Source organism: Lotus japonicus, chromosome 1, assembly GCF_012489685.1.
Source record: "Lotus japonicus ecotype B-129 chromosome 1, LjGifu_v1.2".
Taxonomy (NCBI): Eukaryota; Viridiplantae; Streptophyta; class Magnoliopsida; order Fabales; family Fabaceae; genus Lotus; species Lotus japonicus.
Genome location: NC_080041.1, coordinates 105901338 through 105920145, shown reverse-complemented (window position 1 = coordinate 105920145; position 18808 = coordinate 105901338). Strand labels below are relative to the sequence as shown.

The window sequence follows — 18808 nt, the reverse complement described above, 5'->3', positions numbered from 1 at the left end:
GATGATTCTTCTGTTGAGTGTTTGTAATTTGTTCACACTCCAAGGATATGATCCCATGATGACAGATGAGATAAGAAATTTTTCCACGGCTACAAATGTTCAACATGTCATAGTTAATTAACATAGTCATATGACATGTTAAATTCAGATAATTCTTAGTATAGAAGGATTGGAATTTTAAATTAACTTAATCATTTTGCTCCAGAATGCACATTGGCCAAGGGACTCTGCATTGAAAAGTACTTACATGAGTCCAACATCGGAAAACTGATACTGCAGCTAGTCGCCCTCGCCCATGCTTTGCACTGCTGGAAGGGATGGGGCACGATACTTTGAAGTAAATTTAGACTGATATTGCCACATTTTTTTTTCTTTATAATGAATTGATGTGTTAAACCTTTTCATTAGAAAAGATGTAGATATTACTATTAAGATCCTTGTGTTTTGCAGGAGTTTAAACAAGAAAAAACTAAACCAAAATAAAATGAGCTTAGAAAAAAATATTCAGCCAAAAAGAATGTAGCCATTGACCTTTGAGATTGAGGTTCACACATCCTTCCCAAAAGCGACGGTTTTTGAAGTTTCACTTGAGGGAAAGTGATAAAAGTAGTCTCGTAGTCCCACACCGGCCAGTCCACCAAGTAAATGAGTAGGTATATATCGTTCTTTTTCTGGTCAACGGTTCTGATTTCAAGTACATTTTTTAAGATTTTTGGGCTGCACTACACACCTTTCTTCAAGCCCACTATCCCTGATCTAGTAGTTTTGGGCCCTCCATGCACCAAACCCAACAATTGGTATTTGAGCCTACTTGCTAGCAGAGAAAAAAAGAGATATTTGGGGGCCTTGTGCACAATTTGTAAGGAGTTTACACAAAAATTCACATCTTGAAGTGAGATGTAGATATTATTAATTCACATGTTTTTTCACTTGTACCATGTTGAGAGACTTCTGTTTTGCAAGAGTTTAAACAAGAATGCGATCTAATGTGTTTGTTATATAATGAACAACATAAATGCTAATTGTAAAATGTACAATCAAAAATATTTTGCAGGCAACAATGAAACCTGCACATCCATTTAGTTAGGGTGATATATGTTATTCATTAGTATTTTTTTTATGCCTCTCTTTTCACATGTGAACAGATAAGTCTAAACAATGTTTGAAAATTTAATTATGTGTGAAAATTATTTTCTTTTATCAGTAGCAGGGTATAATATGAAAAAAAAAAATCTTACTTTGTATCCGTTCTTACTTACACATACATTATTAGTAAATTCTTATATTACATTTTAATTTTTAGATAAAAAAGAAAAACAAGTTGCTACACTCTTTTACCACTTTCATTGAGAATCATGGTGTCAGTGAGAGAAAAAGGTCCATGAGGTAGAGGAGCATATAAATACAAACATAGAATTCCAATTAAAATAGAATCAAGAGTTTCACTAGAGCTCCTTGTTCATTTTCAAATTACATGTGCTGCATCTTTATACAAACTACAAAGCAAAAGAAAGTGGAGACAGTTCAAACTTTTCTGGCTAACTAACTAGCAAATTCTCATGTATGGAGATTGTTGGATCTCAACCATTGTGAAAATAAATCAAGTCAGTGCATCTATTTATTTTCTTTGAGCATTGTGACTCATAACTTGAAATACATGATGTGGACTCAGAATCAAAGCCACAAGGCTCCAGCTTGTTTGAGAAGTGGGACAAGTGAACCATTTATGTGAAAAGCCAGAACCCTGTCCATGGATCCAACAAGCTTTCCTCCAATGAAAACCACAGGAACAGTAGTTGAGCTTCCTAGAAGCCTCATCAATGCTCTCTCCATCTCTTTCCCCTTTGGATCTTGATCAAGCTCATGCACCATTGTGTTAACCCCCATTCCACAGAAGAGCCTTTTCATGGCATGGCACATGCAGCAGCTACTGATGCTGAATATCACCACAGCACTCTGAGAGGCCAGCCTCGCCACCCTCTCCATTTGATCCTCATCCATGCTCCGAACTCGCCGCATGTAGTAGCTCCATGTTGGCTGCTCCACTTGATAATGCATGATTTTCTCTTGGCTCATTGGAAAATCAGAAAGTTTGAAGAAATTAACAAAAGGAGTGTTATGATTTGTAAGGTAAGTATTTGTTTTTTGTGAAGTTTGGGATGGGAATGAAGGGTTTTTATAAGGGGTTTATGTGTGTGTGGAGAAGAGGCAAGAGTATGGGGCCCCAGGTGCTTTTTCTGTTGCTGTTGTCTACAGGGCATGTTCTGTTTTTGTTCTGTTATTGTTGTTTATGATTCAGAGGAGTGTACTCTGTTATGTCTAGTGTGATATGGTTTATACCTCCGGCCATAATGGTTACTCCAATTGCATGGTGTGGTCATGGTGCATACATTTATGTCAAACAGTGTGGAAAGCAAGCATACAAATTAAAAAGAAGAAAAAGAACAAGAGAAAATTACTGTTGGCTAGCAGCCAAAGTCAGAAGGTGATGTTGTGGACTTTGGAATGTGGGAGATTACTGCTGATGTTTGTCCAAGATAGAGACAAATGAAAGGGAAGTAAGAAGCTAAAGTGGGAAAATATATAATTCCAGAGAAAAAAAAAAGAAAATGGAAGATCGATTGTGTTTAGATAACTGTGGACACCAACAAATGTTAGCACTTTCCTACAAGAAAAGAAATAAAAAATATCTTTTTATAAATTGAGATAAATGTTATATTCAACTGATATCCTAGCACACAATTCATAAACATTTGCATAAAGGAAATGTTCTAAGAATACCCATAATAAAGTTGGGTTAAATAATCCAATCACATTAGAGATAAGTGAGTTGGAAATAAATTAATAAATAAAATTATGTGCTAATGGTATTATATCTTCTTGAGTAATTTTCTTTGTGTATTACTTCCTTCTCTTTTCTTCTTTTCATTTCTAGCTAGTGTCTACATTTCTTAGTGGTCAATCAAACAAACATTCTCCACATGTTAATATCATGATATAAGGCTTAATTTTTAAAGCATTAACATTTTTGTGAAATCCATAAAATTCATGTAACTATTTTTTAAAAAGGAAAACTAAAAAGGCATGAAAAGAAGATTGAGTAGTGAGGGTTAGAGAGACATAAGAAGCAGGCTTTTTGAGACAACAGAAAAGTGAAATGCATATTCTCGGTGCGTCCTTGTTGTCGACAAAGTAACCAAAGCCTCATTTCCTTTTTGCTTCAATTCTGTCTGACATGCATATTCACCCCATGACATATATGCAAATGCAATGCATGTACTAGTACTACACTAGCTCTAGCTTATGTTTCTGCTTTCTTTGCATTGATCTGCATTACCAATAAAATGTAGAAGTATCAACAAACTAATTCAAATTTAATTCAGAGTCAAACTCCACGATGCATGCATGCCTTCAACTTCGTTTTATCAATCACTGTCGTCATTCACAAAAGTAAAACGTACACTCGCTTACTTTATCATTCCCTACAACATGCATGCTAAAGTAAACGTTACTTCAACTCATCTAAAGCAAGCAATTCATAGCTTCTCTTCATCATCAAATTATGACCAAAAAAACGACCTTGTTGCAACAAATTCAAAAAAGAAAATGTGTATCATATCATTTATTCCACAATGAAAAAAATTTGTATAGTAAGGTGTTTTTAGTTAGATTTTTGCCCAATCCAATATTTGAACACAAGGGATTCTCAATTTATGCGTTTAATGGCGGTTTTTACCGCCACTGCGAAGATTAAAAAATATACCCTAGTGCGACCTTTGTGCGGTTCATGTTATGGTGTGAAGAGTATCTCTCAATTATGGCATGGAGGGGCACGGCCATAAATCTACTTTTTTTTATAACCACATCAAACTAGTAAACCACATTAGTGAAAAACGTTACACCCTTCACTTAAAACTTTAAGGCAATGTGTGTACAGGTTTTTGCACTTATCTATCTATTAGTCAACTACACTATCTTTTTTAAAATAATAATGTACTATTTACTTCATAAACCTTTCAATAGAGAATTTAAGGACTATGTCTTTGGTGTAGCAGTGTGATTAGTGACACACCGTATGTCACTTAAAAAATATAAAAATTAACCTAGGACAACAGGTCATACCGGGTATATATAAACTGATAATTGCTATTAAATCCATAGTGAATATTTTGATATTTACACATTAGTCCGTTTATTGGTTTTGTCCCTCTGAACCTTGTTAGTTCTCAGACCACTTTTCACCAGCAAACTCCCACCTCCGGCCAACACCTCACGCTACCACTACCTTCCCTCCGGCCATCAGATCTAGAGACGCACAACCCATACCCAAGTGGTATGGCTTCTGAGGTCGCACCCAAACCAGGTTGTTTTCTTTTTCAACCTCGCTCCATGGTGGTTTCAGCGAACGCGACGGGAGATTCCGCGGCGACTCAGTTTCGGTTGCCAGTGCTTGGGGTTAGACTGTGGTGGCATGACTTTGAGGCCCGGTGGCACTGTAGATCCGGCTAAGGTAGGAGATGAGAAGTCTGAGAGTTAATGGTATTGGGTTTTTGTCTGTGGTTGTTTTTCCGTGTAATACTGTGTTAAAATTGGAGATTTCATCTTTGTTTCATTTTATTTTGGTTTTAGAACTAATTTTCGTTTTTTTTTCATGTTTTTTTTTTAATTTCTAAATCATTGCAGGTGAAGATGTTAGAGATCAGAAAGAGAAGGACATGAAAAACTAGTAAAGGAATGGGAATTGAAACGGTTAGAGAATTTGCAGAGGTTCGCCGGCGACCTATGGAAATTGCAAGAATGGGAGAAGATGGTCAGAGTAAAAGAATATAACCCCTTACCTAGATTGAATCTATGGGTTAATTTGCAATATTATCCATTCTAGAGAAACCTGCAGTACACCTTCAAAGCCCTTACCCAGTAACAGATCTAGACCATCCATTTTTATATTTATTTATCAAACGGCTACTATTCAACTGCACCACGGTGGAGCATTTTTCAACTGTCCCACCGAAGCCAAAACCGAATTTAAGTCAACAAAACCTTGAATACATTAAAACATAAGTTCAGCCTCGGAATTTGCAGTAATGAAACTAACTCGACACTCAAATATTGCCTTTTTATTGGATCCGACCTATAGGTATTCAGGATTCAATGTGAGACTCTAGTTATGTCGGTGCCTCCGACTCGGCACTTATATGTCTCTCTTATTTGGGATATTAAAGATCTTTTGGCCAGAGATTGGTTGGTGGACATTCATCATATTTTTCGAGAGGGAAATGTGTGCGCGGACTTCTTAGCTAAGCATGGCGCTGGGCAAGATCAAGAGTTTGTGTCTATTGATCAACCTTCTCCAGACTTGGGTTTGTTGCTTCTCGCGGATGCGTCGGGTGTAGCCTTTGAGAGGCCTTAGTTTTGTTTTTTCTTTGGCCAATGTACCAAAAAAAAATTTCTCAGAAATTCGGACAGGGGCTTGAAACTATACCAAAAAATATTTTTTTTCCCATTTTTTATATACTTTTGTTGTTTATGGCGGCCAAAAATTAATGTCATAATTTATATATGTTGATTTAATGGCGGGTAGTGTGCGGAGTTTAAAAATTATTTTATATTTTTATGTTGAAGTGCCTTAAATTAATTTCTCTTTTTTTAAAATTAATTCTAACATTCAAAAACTACTTCATATAGGGTTAATCCAGCATTAATTTTAGTTTTAGAATTAATCACAGTATAATTCTAAATCAGCTTCTCTTTTCTTCAAATTAGTTATCACATTTGAAAGCTACTCACTTCAAAATTGATTTTAGTGTTACTAAATCACAAACTCAATGGACCAATATGATTTATTATAAATAAATTAATAAATGACATAAAAATTCTAACCTACTTATCTTCAATATAATTAAACGATGGATCATTAAACCAAAACTTTCTCATGTATCATTTAAATTAAACAAACTCTAATTTTATCATCAATTGTGGAAGATTCTAAATATATATGCATTCAAGAGTAGTTTTGGAGAGAGAAAAATGATTCTAAAAACATTTAACTTGAAACTGGACATTGTGTAACAGTTTAACTAAGGATAGGATACGGTGAGGAGTACTAAAGCAAGAAGGGGCTTTCCTAATCCAATAGGTATATATAGGCAATGACAGTGCAAATGAAACAGGCAGCAATGGAGCATGCATGCATGCTGGTTTCAGAGTTTGTGTGGTTAATTAAACACATTGCTAGAGATAGGAAAGTACGTAGAGTCAACAAAGCTAGATGAATTAAGATAACATAATACTATATAATATAAATAAATTAAAACATGTAGATGCTTATGATATAGAGTACTAGAGTAGTAGGAATAGCATATAGCATATAGAGGGGGCCGGTACGTGTTCACCTAAAGCAGTGACAAAGTGGCAGTTGGTGTTCTAAGGCGTGGTCTTGTTTCTTGTTTCTTCTTGTTCTTGAATGGCAGCATGCAGCATTTTTTACGGAATCAGGCGGCGGAACCGTACTCACGCGGCGACACTTTCAGAATGAATTGTCCCTAGCTAGCTACCTTGTAGAATGATTAATCAATGAATATACCTCGGAAGTCACACATGTATATTCTTTCCTCTCTCTCACCTCTCAATATTTGTCAATAAGGCAAATAGCTAGTGACATTAATCCAACTTTGGCTGGACAAGACTAGTGGTCAGCAAAGTATACAAAAATGGGCTGATGGCAGCAAGGAAAAAAGATATCAAGGCTTGAACTGGGCCACTTAGCACACCAAGTGGGCTAGTCAAGATATGAGAAGTTTCTATGTGTAGATCAGTGAACCAGTAAGGAACGCTCAATAAAAGTTCAATCATTTAGTTTTTCACTTTTTATCCAGAACAGCTCAATAAGGAACCAATGGTACAAATTGTCAGCCATGGGCAGTTGGGCCTTGTTACTAGTTCAGACCCACTAAGTAATTTCCAATGCCTAGATGGCTGGAACAACTTCGGTGCAACTCAATGTCATATTTGAAATAACCAACTCAGCCAATGTCACAAAATAGTTAGCATGGATTTTGTCAAATGAATGAGCAATCGCACTTTCATCATATGATTCCAACCACATGAGTTCTTCCAACATCCCTACTCCAATATAAGAAACAAATGGACATGTATGAATTTTATATTTTTGTATCTATAGAAATAATCCAAATGGTATCTTGCAGTTACGTGAAAATACTCTTAAGATATTGATGTTCAAACACGAAGATGATTATCGTCCGATGAAGAGTCTTCATCTAAGCAAATTCTTCGAGAAACACTCTCAGAGAGTAGCTAGCTTCCCCGAAAGAAACAACCCCAGAGGCACCGCTGATAAATAATGTTGAGAACGCATTTCAATAAATAAGAGAAAAATATACCCAATTTGGAAAAATCCAATCATGTATTGAATATCCAAACTCGTACAATAATCTCTCACTTAACGCGTTCATCAAAAACCAAAAGAACCGGAATACAACTAGGCGAGATTGCCAACCAATTTTGAGGAAGGATCAAGGAAAAATGGAGGATTACTATATCAAATTCATTTTTACTATATCAAACTCCTTTTTATCAATCAGTATGGTTTTTAAATTAAGGGAGTGTTTTTCTCTTTCAAGGAATTCTCACGGCCGCCTGTCATGAAACTATTTTTTCAAGACTCTGAGATCATATTAAGTGAGTAGACATTTCCCAATAATTTTTTCTTCTTAGACACCCGCCAAAGGATTGATATTAAATGAGTGTCGAATTTTTTTTTTGGTCTTAACCAAGGTATCCCCATAGCCGACAGCCATGAGACTAATCCCTCGCCCCACGGTCAGCGCACTGAGCGGTAGGGGGCTGGCCAATGAGTTGTTTCTATTCGCAAGAGTTGGGATTCGAACCCCCAACCACTTGCTTAAAGGATGAAGTGCTGAACCACTACACCAACCCACTTGGTTATGAGTGTCGAATTTGAAAGCAATGAACACAAATTTTTGTTTGATAAATTGACCATTCAAATAATGTTTTTACTCACATATTTTATTATTTTATCCTTTTTTTTTTGTTAGGCTTCTTCATCTTCTCTAAGCCCACTCTCCCTCAGGCCTGATCAACAACTACCTTTCTTTTGACCAAAAAAAACAACTACCTTTCTCATCCATTAATTTTTACAGATCTGGATTGCTAATTTTTTTCCCTTTACTGATCATAAAAGTGCTGTATGGATATATAATTAATTTATTTCTATTAAAAATCGTCAAAAGAAAAATATCTCTGACCAAAAGTGCTGACGTGGCTGTATGCATAAATGCCTCTGGTTTCTTCTAGTATCCGAAGAATCGACAGTAATCTAGAATAACACAATGAAACATTCCACGTAAGCAAGCAGTTAATCTCATTCATTCCTCTATTTTCCTGAAACTTCTCGAACTTTCTCAATTCATGTTCCAACTTCCTATATAAATCTCCTCAATCCACAACCTTAATCTCCACAAAAACATCTACATTTCCGACAACATCATTCACATTCTCAAAAAATCTCAGAAAACCAATCCTTATTATGCAGATGAACAAGAGCAAGACACCGTTCTGGGGCATGCCACAACCTCAACCTCGCCAAAGGGCACCCTCCAAGGTGAGAGTGAGGCAGATACCTGTGCACTTCGTTGGGTCAGAGCGAAACAGAGCAGACTCTGCTACAAAGATCCAGAAGGTTCTGAGAGGGTACCTGGTGAGGAAGAGCGTGAAGAAGATGGTAGCAATGAAGGTGGAGTTGGAGCAGATTGAGACTAATGTTCATGCTCCTGAAACGGTGGAGAAGATGAGGAAGGAGAAAAAAGAGAGGGTGAGGGTCGGTGAGAGCATTATGAATTTGCTTCTCAGGTTGGACTCTGTTAAGGTTCTGCATTGCTCTGCTTTGAGGGATTGTAGAAAGTCTCTTATCAAAAGAGCCATTGCCCTTCAAGAAATGGTTGATCAAATTGAGGGTACTGGTGATTCTATTGCTGATTCTTCTGAGATGATGGCGGTGACTGATTCTGCAGGTGGAAAATTTGAAGCTTTGGAGGTAGAGGAGGAGAAGAAGATGAATGTGGAGGAGGAGGAAGAGGATGGTGAGAAGGGTAATTGTGTGGGGGCAGAGAGTGTGGAAGAAAAGTTAGTTGAGGAGGGTTGTTTGGTGAAGGAAGAGGAGGGTCAAGGTGGATGTGAGGAACATGAGGAAGGTCAACAAATTGAAACTTTGAGGGATGAAGAGAAGATAGAGGAGAATCCTTTGGTGAAGGAAGAGGAGGGTAAAGGTGGATGTGAGGAATATGAAGAAGGAAAAATTATTGGAACTTTGAGTGAGGAAGAGAAGATGAAGGAGGTGGAAGAAAAGGAGAAAGAGGGTTTTGGGGAAAATTGTTTGGTGAAGGAAGATGAGGGTGGAGTTGTGTATGATGAGCATGAACAAGGGAAGGAAATTGAAGCTTTGGTGAATAAGGAGGAGGAGGATGGTGTGGCAGAAGAGAGTGTGGGAACAAGTTTGGTTGAAGAAGAGAAGGGTGAAGAAGTTGGGTGTGAGGAGGAAAAGGGGAAGGATTGTGAGGGTGAGAACAGAGAGTTGTTGAAGAGGATGATGCAGGACAATGAGAAGATGATGGGGATGATGGCACAGCTGTTTGAGAAGAATGAGAAGCAGACTAAGCTTCTTAGCTGTCTAACACAAAGGGTGGAGATGTTGGAGAGAGCATTTGCTTGTGACAAGTTGAGGAGGAAGAAGAGAAGAAATGTTGATGCCAAACACAGAGATCATGACCCTAAAAATGGATGCTGCTGAGTTTTGCTCCTCCCTCAAAGGATTCTATCATTTTGTGATCTTGGCTTGCTTATGTTCTTTTTTTTTTTTTGAAATATTGATTTTGTCTTTGAAATTGGTGCATGTTGTGATCAATGGAACTCAGTTATAAGTTGTTGATATTCTCCAACGAAGTGGCTTGCCAATGAGTTTTGGAAATTCATTGCCTCTTCTATATGTAGAAATAAATTTCTAAGATACAATTGAAGCTTTTTTATTCCTAAAGCTCAAAAGAATACATAAGTTTTTTTTTATACCACATGTTTTCTCCACCAAATAGTGTTCGAGTCAGCTATAATCACTATAGCTCGGATAGAATCACTATAAACGGTGAAGATTTTGCTACGAAAGAACTTGAATCAAAAATTTATGTTTAAACTAGAACAGTCCTAACCTGATGGGGTGAATCTGGATATAACTATCAATTCCCTACTAATAATACAACTTCTAAAAATGTGCCAAAAACGATATCTCAATGGTGCTAAAAAGAAGCGAACAGGTAGACAATTAAACATCTTCAATGGTGACACAATGATATACATTTAGACATAAAATTTGTAATGCAACATCTAAAATTGTTCTATAAGGCACAACCAATAGACAGCATTTCAACTCTCAGTGAAAACCTTGCTTAGCAGAAGTCAATTAGCTTTGGAATAGTTGTGCAACCGTTTTCCCCATAATCCAATCTAAATCAGATGAAGGCAAAGAGATATCATTGGCAATAAGATGCACAGCCTCTTTGGCAACCTTGTAGTCACATTCAGGAACAACAAATGGAAAATCGCTGCAACAACATGATTGAAAAAAGCTTATGTGATTATTTATGGACAAAATTCTTATACCCTTTTCCCCATTCTACTGTTTCATCACAAAGTTTAGTTGTTCTATTTTAGTTGAACACAAGTATGATAAGAAGGTACCTGCCCCACATTACACGGTTAGCACCAAAGCTAGAGACAACTTGGTATAACAGAGGAGACAAATCCAGATAAGGAAATTGAACCCTTGACACTCTGAAAAGGGCACTGAATTTCACATATACCTATCAAAATTTCAAAGTTTAGTATGAGCAAGTCTTCAGTATTGCCACAGACTCTGCTTCTTCTCTCATAAACATTCAATTTACTAGTTCAATTGACATGAGAATCCTTCAGTTGATGCCATTAGCTAAAAAAGACAGAACAAGTATCTAAAAGAATTTTAGTTTTCTGCTTCTCTAAAGGTCTTTAGCAATATAGTAAAATCCATTAATGAAAATATTTCAGCATGCTTTACTCCTTGAAGTTCTGACCATGAAGAAACAATCAGGCACTTACTTGAGGGAATCTTGATAGATTTAAAAGCCGAGAAAAGATAAGAGCTTCGTCATCATTTCTGCAATATAATATCCAAATAAGGGTACGTTTCTTGGCCTTTGTAACAATGATCATATTATATAGCTTACACTGGTGGCTTGCAGAAGGCCAAGTGATCAAGCAATACAACTGTAGATGGAAACTCGGTGCAAAGTTGTTCAATTTCAGAGATATGGAGATCAAGCCCCTGAAATTATTCAGCTCAGTAATTCATAGTTTCATCGATCAACATAATATCCAAAAAGATGTTCCTACAACTGTTAATGGGAGGAGAAGAAGCTTTGCAAAATAGTTCTTGGGTATTTGCTACACGAGGAAATTGAAAACACCTTCATGCACATGAAGCCTACAGGGACATTAAGTTCTCCAGCCTTTTGGAAAAGTGCTTTCCCAACTTCATTTGTCATCTGCAATGAGATTGTTTGAATATAATCCAGAAAAATATATATCATTTTTGATCCAATAAACAAAAAGAACAACAACAGAAGCATTTGCCCATGAAATGAGGTTTCCTACATGGATAAAATGATGCCATTTTATTCTGTTATGTCTGAAACCCTAACTTTGATTCAATACAATGTAAAAAGATTGTATACTAAGAGTGAAACATATGATGCCACATATCTAAAAAGCAGTATCTTTTACTAGAAGTAAGAAAAATCATTTACTATAAGTCTAGAATAATATGGCACTTTCTTGTTTCTCAATAGTATAAAATGTTACTCCATTTGGATGCGGATCAAAGAGCACTTATTGGAACTTATCCAGTGCTTTTTCTAGTAGATAAGCTCCAATAAGTGCTCTTTAGCCCGTATCCGTACTGGCTCTAAGAGTGGATTACATAAACTCTAGCACAAGTTACATTTATTATGACTCATCCGTATCTTTTCAGTTTATATCGTGACCAGATAGACACGTGAAAAAGAAAAGGGTCTGCCTACCTTTTCCCCAGATGGCCACAAATAAGGGTTGAAGCGGACAGCGCGATAACCATCCTAACATCAATGAAAACAAAACTTCAATTGCTTTCGAAAGAAATCAGCTATGTGATATCTTGAAATTAATCATTGTACCTTCAAAACAAGATGTTCAAACTGCTTAAGCCCGCTTCCATCATCAGCTGGATTAGCAAGACAACAACCAATGAATTTGGTGGGGTATTTCTTCAATACACTGTCCAACGAACAAACTCACATGAGTAATACCATACATATCACAAAAATTAAAAGAAGCCATTGTATGGAAACTGTAATGAGTACAATGAATGCACAATTAAGTCAAACTAGAAGCTCCTTCTGTAGTGTATGACCATCCAACTCACTGTGCGGCTAATATAATGATAGTAACTAATCAGATGAAGTGCATTAAAAAATCACACATCTCATACATTATTTTTAGAAAATTGTATTTTTATTAAAATTACTCTTAAAAAAATTGCTACATAAAAACTATTTCTCCATGCCACATAAAATGCAATCATTTTCCCATTTTGTGTAAACCAGAAACACTACTTGACTCAACTTCATGGTCATCAAAGCTCACAAACTGACCTTCAACTTCTCTGAATTAAGAGATAAAAACTTAGATACATGCAATGAGCATCAACTAAATCATAGATCGCCCCATCCTTCTCTAAAAATGGACGAAGCTATATGAACCTCTAACTTCCCTTGATACAAAGAACAGTTGACAGATCTCCATAATTTGGAATAATCACATGAAGATACACCTGGCAGATTATGCTTTTTAAATAACTGAATTCTAGGTTATATAATTTCACCCGGTCTACGGTTAATTGTTAGTTTTCCAAGACTTTGGAGATCTTTTCTTCATTTTTCCTATCCAAAAAAAGGCTATTTTCCCACTTTTATGTAAAAATCTCATTGTACCATAGCGTCCAAACTTAACTAGCATTATTGAGTTAACAAAATCTCTCTTTATCTTTCTCCGCATACCCTGTTCTCTTCTTTCCCAGTAATTCTAGTCAGGAAACCATGCCAAATGCTGATATCACACTACCACTAGATATTCCATCAACACCAAATGCCCTTTTCAGTATTGTCTTAAAGCTATAAAAGCACTGGATCATACCTTGTGACATAACTATGATCAAACTTATGATTAATTGGCTGCACAATGAGTGCACCATCTACTCCTGCTTCCTCCATACACTGGGAAAATTGAGTATCATCATCAATGATAGATACATAAACACAAATCCAACAAAAATAAGATTCCATGTAAATAACCAGAAGCAATTAGGATATGTGTGAAACAGCAAGCATGGACACATATGGAATATCAAGAGAAGAAAAGAAAAAGTTTTGAAAATGAACACGGGCAGTGAGTCAATTAACTAAATGTATACCTGGAGCAAAAAATCTACATGTCCTGGTAAAGTGGGCTCTTGTCCAGGAGAGTATGGAAATTTACCTGCCTTCATTTTCCAAAAAAAAGAAAGGATAATTCTTGGTATATGAACAACCTTATAATATAATCACAAAGGTATGAAATGAAATCATAAACATAATAAAATCATCACTTGTGCACATAAATTTCTGGGATTTGGCTTCTCCAACAGTTCTGATTGATATCATATACAATATATTTGCACATGTATAACAAATTATAGTGGTCTTTATCTCAACCAATGATTTAGATCAATGCTTATGGCAGTTTCCTTTATACTCTAAGTCTAAGGAGCCATATCCAAATTTCTGCAGCTAAGGTTTGATGAACTGAAGTAAATTTAGTAGTAAAAAAGTACATACAATTATTGTAATTGTAAAGTGTTGTTCACAGAAAATTAACAGAACCCTCTGAGTGAAAATTTGCTGTATGTTACCTCTTGAGAGGAAGCCCACACGTGCAGATGTGAATCAATAACTTTGGAGGTTGAAGGAGTTTCACCAGCAGCAGCAACACTGAAGGCCATTGTAACTGTAGCAGCACGAGCTCTGCAGGTCAACGTAGGTTTCCTCGAATGTCTCGGACCTACAAATGAAAGCACACTACTTAGCCTTAGAGCCATTTCAGGTGGTGTTTCTTGACTTTGTTCATTTCATTAATATTTTTTATTCATGGTTTATTTATCTACTTTTTTTCTTTCTACACCGTGCAGCGTGCAGATTGTAAGATTTTGCCACGTCTTAGAAGCAATCATCTACATTCACATGATGCATTTCATTGTCTATTTTCTCTTTTGTCTCATTTTCACTTATTTTTTCTATATTTTTTAATTTTCTTATTACATCATTTATCATATTTTTATTTTTTTCTATTCTCTTCTTAGTGTGAGTGTGATAGAAGTGTGAATAGAACATTATTTATGTATTTTAGTAGTAGTTTGCTACTTTTTTCCTTTTTTAATGCTTACTTAACAATCCAAATCTGAATTCAGAAGGTGGAAAAAATGAGAACTTCAAAATTGCCACTTTTTATCTAAAGTTCATACTTGGCTTTAAGAAAAAACAAAAACTAAAGAAAAGCAAGCACTCTTTAGTGGATGAATGAAGGAGTTGTGTATTAGTTCATCAATATTGAGGAAGAGCAACATTAAGAATGTTGTGCTATTTAATTAAAAGACAATAATTTAATTCATCAATACTTTTGTTAAGTTTTAAAAATTGAATTTTATAAATCCATATTTGGTAAACTTAAATTTTACAAACTTAAGTTTGAGAGTTGAGTTTGTATTTGAAAAGAGTATTGCAAAAGTAAGTCTAAATTTGATTTTCATTTGGATGTTAAGATAAAGTGTGAATATAGATATACTTAAAATGAACCAATTCTCTTGAATAGTGCCGGTTGTGTGGTTTGTTGTCATCAACAGACTCAGTTCGAGACCAGCAGAGCATCAAACTTTAATAAGATATAAACTTTACTTTTAACCAACAAAAAAGGTCCACTATAGGTTTTCAGCACTGTTAAGCTTTTAATTAAGAAAACAAGTGTTGCATTTAAATGGACCAAAAGTAAAATAAAAAAAAAAATTCAGTTTAGGATTGTATTGAACTCTAGATGGACAACGTTTATATGCCTGTTTGGCTTATATATCAGGACTTTCTGATATAATCATATAATCAGTGATTGTAGTACAAGTTGTGCACTCAGATATCTACTTCTATTATAAATAGATCACAGTGAGCAGGATTAGTATTTTATAACAAGTAAACACTACTATAAACCCACCCTAAAGTTCCAACACAATCCAGTTAAAGGTTTGCATGGTCACACAAAAACATCATAACCATGAGAACACACTCCAGTTGTACAAAATCACTTCACCCCAGGGAAAATCATACTACAGGATCATAACATTAACCAACCACAGGTTTGCTATCAAAGGCCTCTCTTGCTTCCAATAAGTCAGGGCAAAATCTCTTAGCAAGAATTTCCACCTGCTCAGCAAATGACTTTGTTCCATGTTGCCCAATATATTGCACCATTTGGTTCCATCTTTTTCGGCTCATATCACCAGACCTGTGCTCAAGCAGATTGTCCCAGTCCACCTCTTCCATTGAGTAAGCATCCAAAGTATATAAAGCATTTAGCAGGCGGTAGTCATCTGTATCACTCCACACACCATCAGCAACCATAGGTGATGTTAATTGCTTATACCACTTTAGGCAGCACCGTGCACCATTTCTCGCACCGAATTTGTTACTGATTGCCTCCCAACTAACATTATCTCGCAACATACCATGTTTTGATTTTCTACATTCCTCTGCAGCTCTTGCGCGTAGATCTTTGTTTACTAAATCAAATAACTGTTGATACTCATCTTGGGTCCAACGTCCTTTGTTTGTATCGGTTTGCCTTATTCTCCGCCATGCATCCTTAACATGAACAGGATGTTTACCTAAAACTCCAGCTATTTTTTTCCAATCAGATCCATGCTGATTCTGTAGCTTTCGTAAAACTTCAAACTCATCTGGTGTCCACTTGCGCGTCTCATCCCTTTCGAACAGAATATGAGCACGATAATACACGCTGATATGAGGCCTCTTAGGCAAGACTGCTCCAATTTCCTTCCAACAATCTCTAACTTCAGGATGTGATTTGCAATGGAGAATCATGTCTAGACCTTCATCTCCCAAACCATGAGACTCTATATAGTCAAAAACAGCCTCTTTGATCTTCTCATCTTCTTCTGGTGTAAACCTTTTCCCACGCACTAAAATATCATCACAAACCTCCACTTGATCAGAAAAAGTTACACGTTTGGGTTTGGATGTTCCATCATATGCTGCAGGGTTAGAAGATTCACCAGTATCTTCCTTGGCTTTCTTTTTTGTCTTCATATTCTTGCTTTGATCACCAACTGCAGTGACAACACCGTGAGCATTAGCATCACCTGCCTTGACTCTAGCCGAAGAGGAACCACCTCCATTGCTGTTAAACTCACTGTTCTTATTTTTTCTCTTGTCCCTCAGTTTCTTTTTCTTCATCATCTTGCCTTGGTCACCATCTTCACCTTCATTGCTTCTAAACTTGTTATCCTCTTCCTTACTTTTGCTTTCTTCAATTAGTTTTTTCTTCTTATTCTTCTTCATCTTCTTCCCTTGGTCATCATCTTCACCTTCATTGCTTTTAAACCTATCACACTCATTTTGTTGGCTTTCTTCACTCAGTTTCTTCTTATTTTTCTTCTTCATCTTCTTCCCTTGGTCATCATCTCCACCTTCATTACTCTTAAACCCATCATATTCATTGTGTTGGCTTTCTTCACTCAGTTCCTTCTTCTTCTTCTCCATCTTCTGACCTTGGTCATCATCTTCCTCTTCAGTTCTATGACCACCTTCACTGTTTTTTAACTCACCATCCTCTGTCATTTTGCCTTTTTTGCTCCGTTTCGAAGAACCCACTTCCCGTATTCCAGTTGGTAAAACATCATCATAATTTTTTCTTTTCTTCATCTTGCTTTGTTGCTTCTCATCAAAGACATGCACCTCTTCACTATCAGCAACATTACCATCCATCACTTCAATATCTTTCCTCCCCTTTTTCTTATGGATGTGGCTCTCTTGCTCAGAACTACTTCCCACCAAATTGCTTTTGTCATTCTCAGACCTTTTCATCTTGGTTTCTCATCCATGAGTATAGTACAAATCTGGATAAAAAATGAACACAAAAAAGAAAAAAAAAACATAAACAATGATTTCCAAGGATGATAAAACCTAATTTCATGCTTTAAATTATCATATGATACACTCAGTACACACTACACAGTTAACTAAGCACCTCAAAGTGTAATGTCACAACCCAACATGAATTGAGAAGCATAAGTGGTATCATACATTCTAAGTGAAGCAATTAAGCAAATGATAATTGGGAATTAGGTTTTGTTATCAAACAGTGATTCAGTAAGTGAAGAAAAAAAAATCCAAAATTTCTGGAAGATATAGAATGGAAATGAAGCAAATATCACATGGGTGAGATCATTGATCGAAATGAAATCGAGAACTTACTTGACATTGATCGCAAGAGATAAAGGACGAAACTTTGGTGTGAAGGGAGCAAAATTAGGTTCAGTTTGGTTCTTTTTTTTTTTTTGAACAGTTTTTGGTTCTTATTGGAACAGGAAGGAATAGGAGGTGATGGATTTCTAATTTTTTTATCATGTTTGTTGGTTAAGAAGGGAGAGGATTAATTTTTGTCTAAAAATTAAATATTCCTCATCAAATTCTCCCCCACTTTTGGAGGGCAAAATTGAGTTCTAAGGTTTTTGCATCTTCATCTCTCTCATAAAAATCGAACCAAACATGAAAAGTTAAAAAAAAAAAACTTATGTTCTCGGCTCTCTATTCTCTAACTCTCCTCCAACCAAACACTAGAGAAAACTAAGGTTCTTATATAATAACCCTCCTTTTATCTTCCTTGTTCTTATTTTCAATGTACAACTAAAAGAAGGTGGAGATGGTGGACAGGGAGGTAGAAGGTGATACTAAAAGAGGAGGAAAGCGACCATAAGGGATAGAAAAGAAAAATCCTACTAAGATTATGGGAAATGTTGCACTAAGAAGGGAGAAAACCCACCTGAGTGGGTATAAGTCCTTCTTTGATGATATTAGGGTTTGGGAGAAAGGGAGAGGTGATGCACTTACATACTTTCTTGAGATACCTTTTAAACAGTGTATAACTTAAGTAAAAAAACTGTCATATATTTCGAAAAAAATGTTATAATTAATTTAGTTTCCCATAATTTAGAGCGAAATAGATTTTAGTATATGATTCATCTTTCTCAAACTTCGCTTCATTTTTATCAAATCAAATGAGAAAATTGAGCATTTTTATTTCCTTTTCCTTCCTCCCTCTCATCTTTCCTCCCTATGGCCTAAAGTTTGAGAGCATGAATTTATATTTTGAAATAATTTTCTAATAATAAGTTTATAAAATTATTTTTATATGCATGCCAACTGAAATAGAATTGCAGCAACAAAAAAAAATATCCATCTTGAAGCAAGTTTTGTAAAAGAAGCTAATAGCTACTTTTCCGTTTTCATACCTCTCATGTAAAACAAAGTAGTCCCAAGTATAATAACTTCTTCTTGTTCAAAAAAAAAAGTATAATAACTTCTTCATTGAAGAAAACATATCCATAATT

At 35.9% G+C, this 18808-nt stretch overlaps 4 protein-coding genes across 4 annotated transcripts; 1 reads left to right on the top strand and 3 right to left on the bottom strand.

Annotated features, from left to right (window-relative positions):
- Positions 1 to 1645: 1645 nt before the first annotated feature.
- LOC130732382 (putative glutaredoxin-C14) lies at positions 1646 to 2105 on the bottom strand. The gene has a single exon (XM_057584440.1). The coding sequence runs from the start codon at positions 2074 to 2076 to the stop codon at positions 1675 to 1677; it is 402 nt and encodes a 133-aa protein (XP_057440423.1). The 5' UTR covers positions 2077 to 2105; the 3' UTR covers positions 1646 to 1674.
- A 6467-nt stretch (positions 2106 to 8572) lies between these two features.
- Positions 8573 to 9826, top strand: LOC130717221 (BAG family molecular chaperone regulator 6-like). The gene is made up of 2 exons (XM_057567373.1): positions 8573 to 9311; positions 9426 to 9826. Exons 1-2 carry the CDS (start codon positions 8573 to 8575, stop codon positions 9824 to 9826), a joined length of 1140 nt encoding a protein of 379 aa, XP_057423356.1.
- Positions 9827 to 10323: 497 nt separating this feature from the next.
- On the bottom strand, positions 10324 to 14259 carry LOC130728795 (uncharacterized). Its single transcript, XM_057580365.1, has 10 exons — positions 14048 to 14259; positions 13571 to 13639; positions 13294 to 13373; positions 12276 to 12375; positions 12144 to 12197; positions 11532 to 11609; positions 11292 to 11389; positions 11164 to 11221; positions 10768 to 10889; positions 10324 to 10631 (listed from the first exon to the last, which is right to left on the bottom strand). The coding sequence occupies exons 1-10, from the start codon at positions 14231 to 14233 to the stop codon at positions 10490 to 10492; spliced, it is 987 nt and encodes a 328-aa protein (XP_057436348.1). The 5' UTR covers positions 14234 to 14259; the 3' UTR covers positions 10324 to 10489.
- Positions 14260 to 15339: 1080 nt separating this feature from the next.
- Positions 15340 to 17817, bottom strand: LOC130728794 (uncharacterized). The gene is made up of 2 exons (XM_057580363.1): positions 17673 to 17817; positions 15340 to 17314 (listed from the first exon to the last, which is right to left on the bottom strand). Exon 2 carries the CDS (start codon positions 17280 to 17282, stop codon positions 15522 to 15524), a length of 1761 nt encoding a protein of 586 aa, XP_057436346.1. The 5' UTR covers positions 17283 to 17314; positions 17673 to 17817; the 3' UTR covers positions 15340 to 15521.
- Between the last annotated feature and the right edge of the window lie 991 nt (positions 17818 to 18808).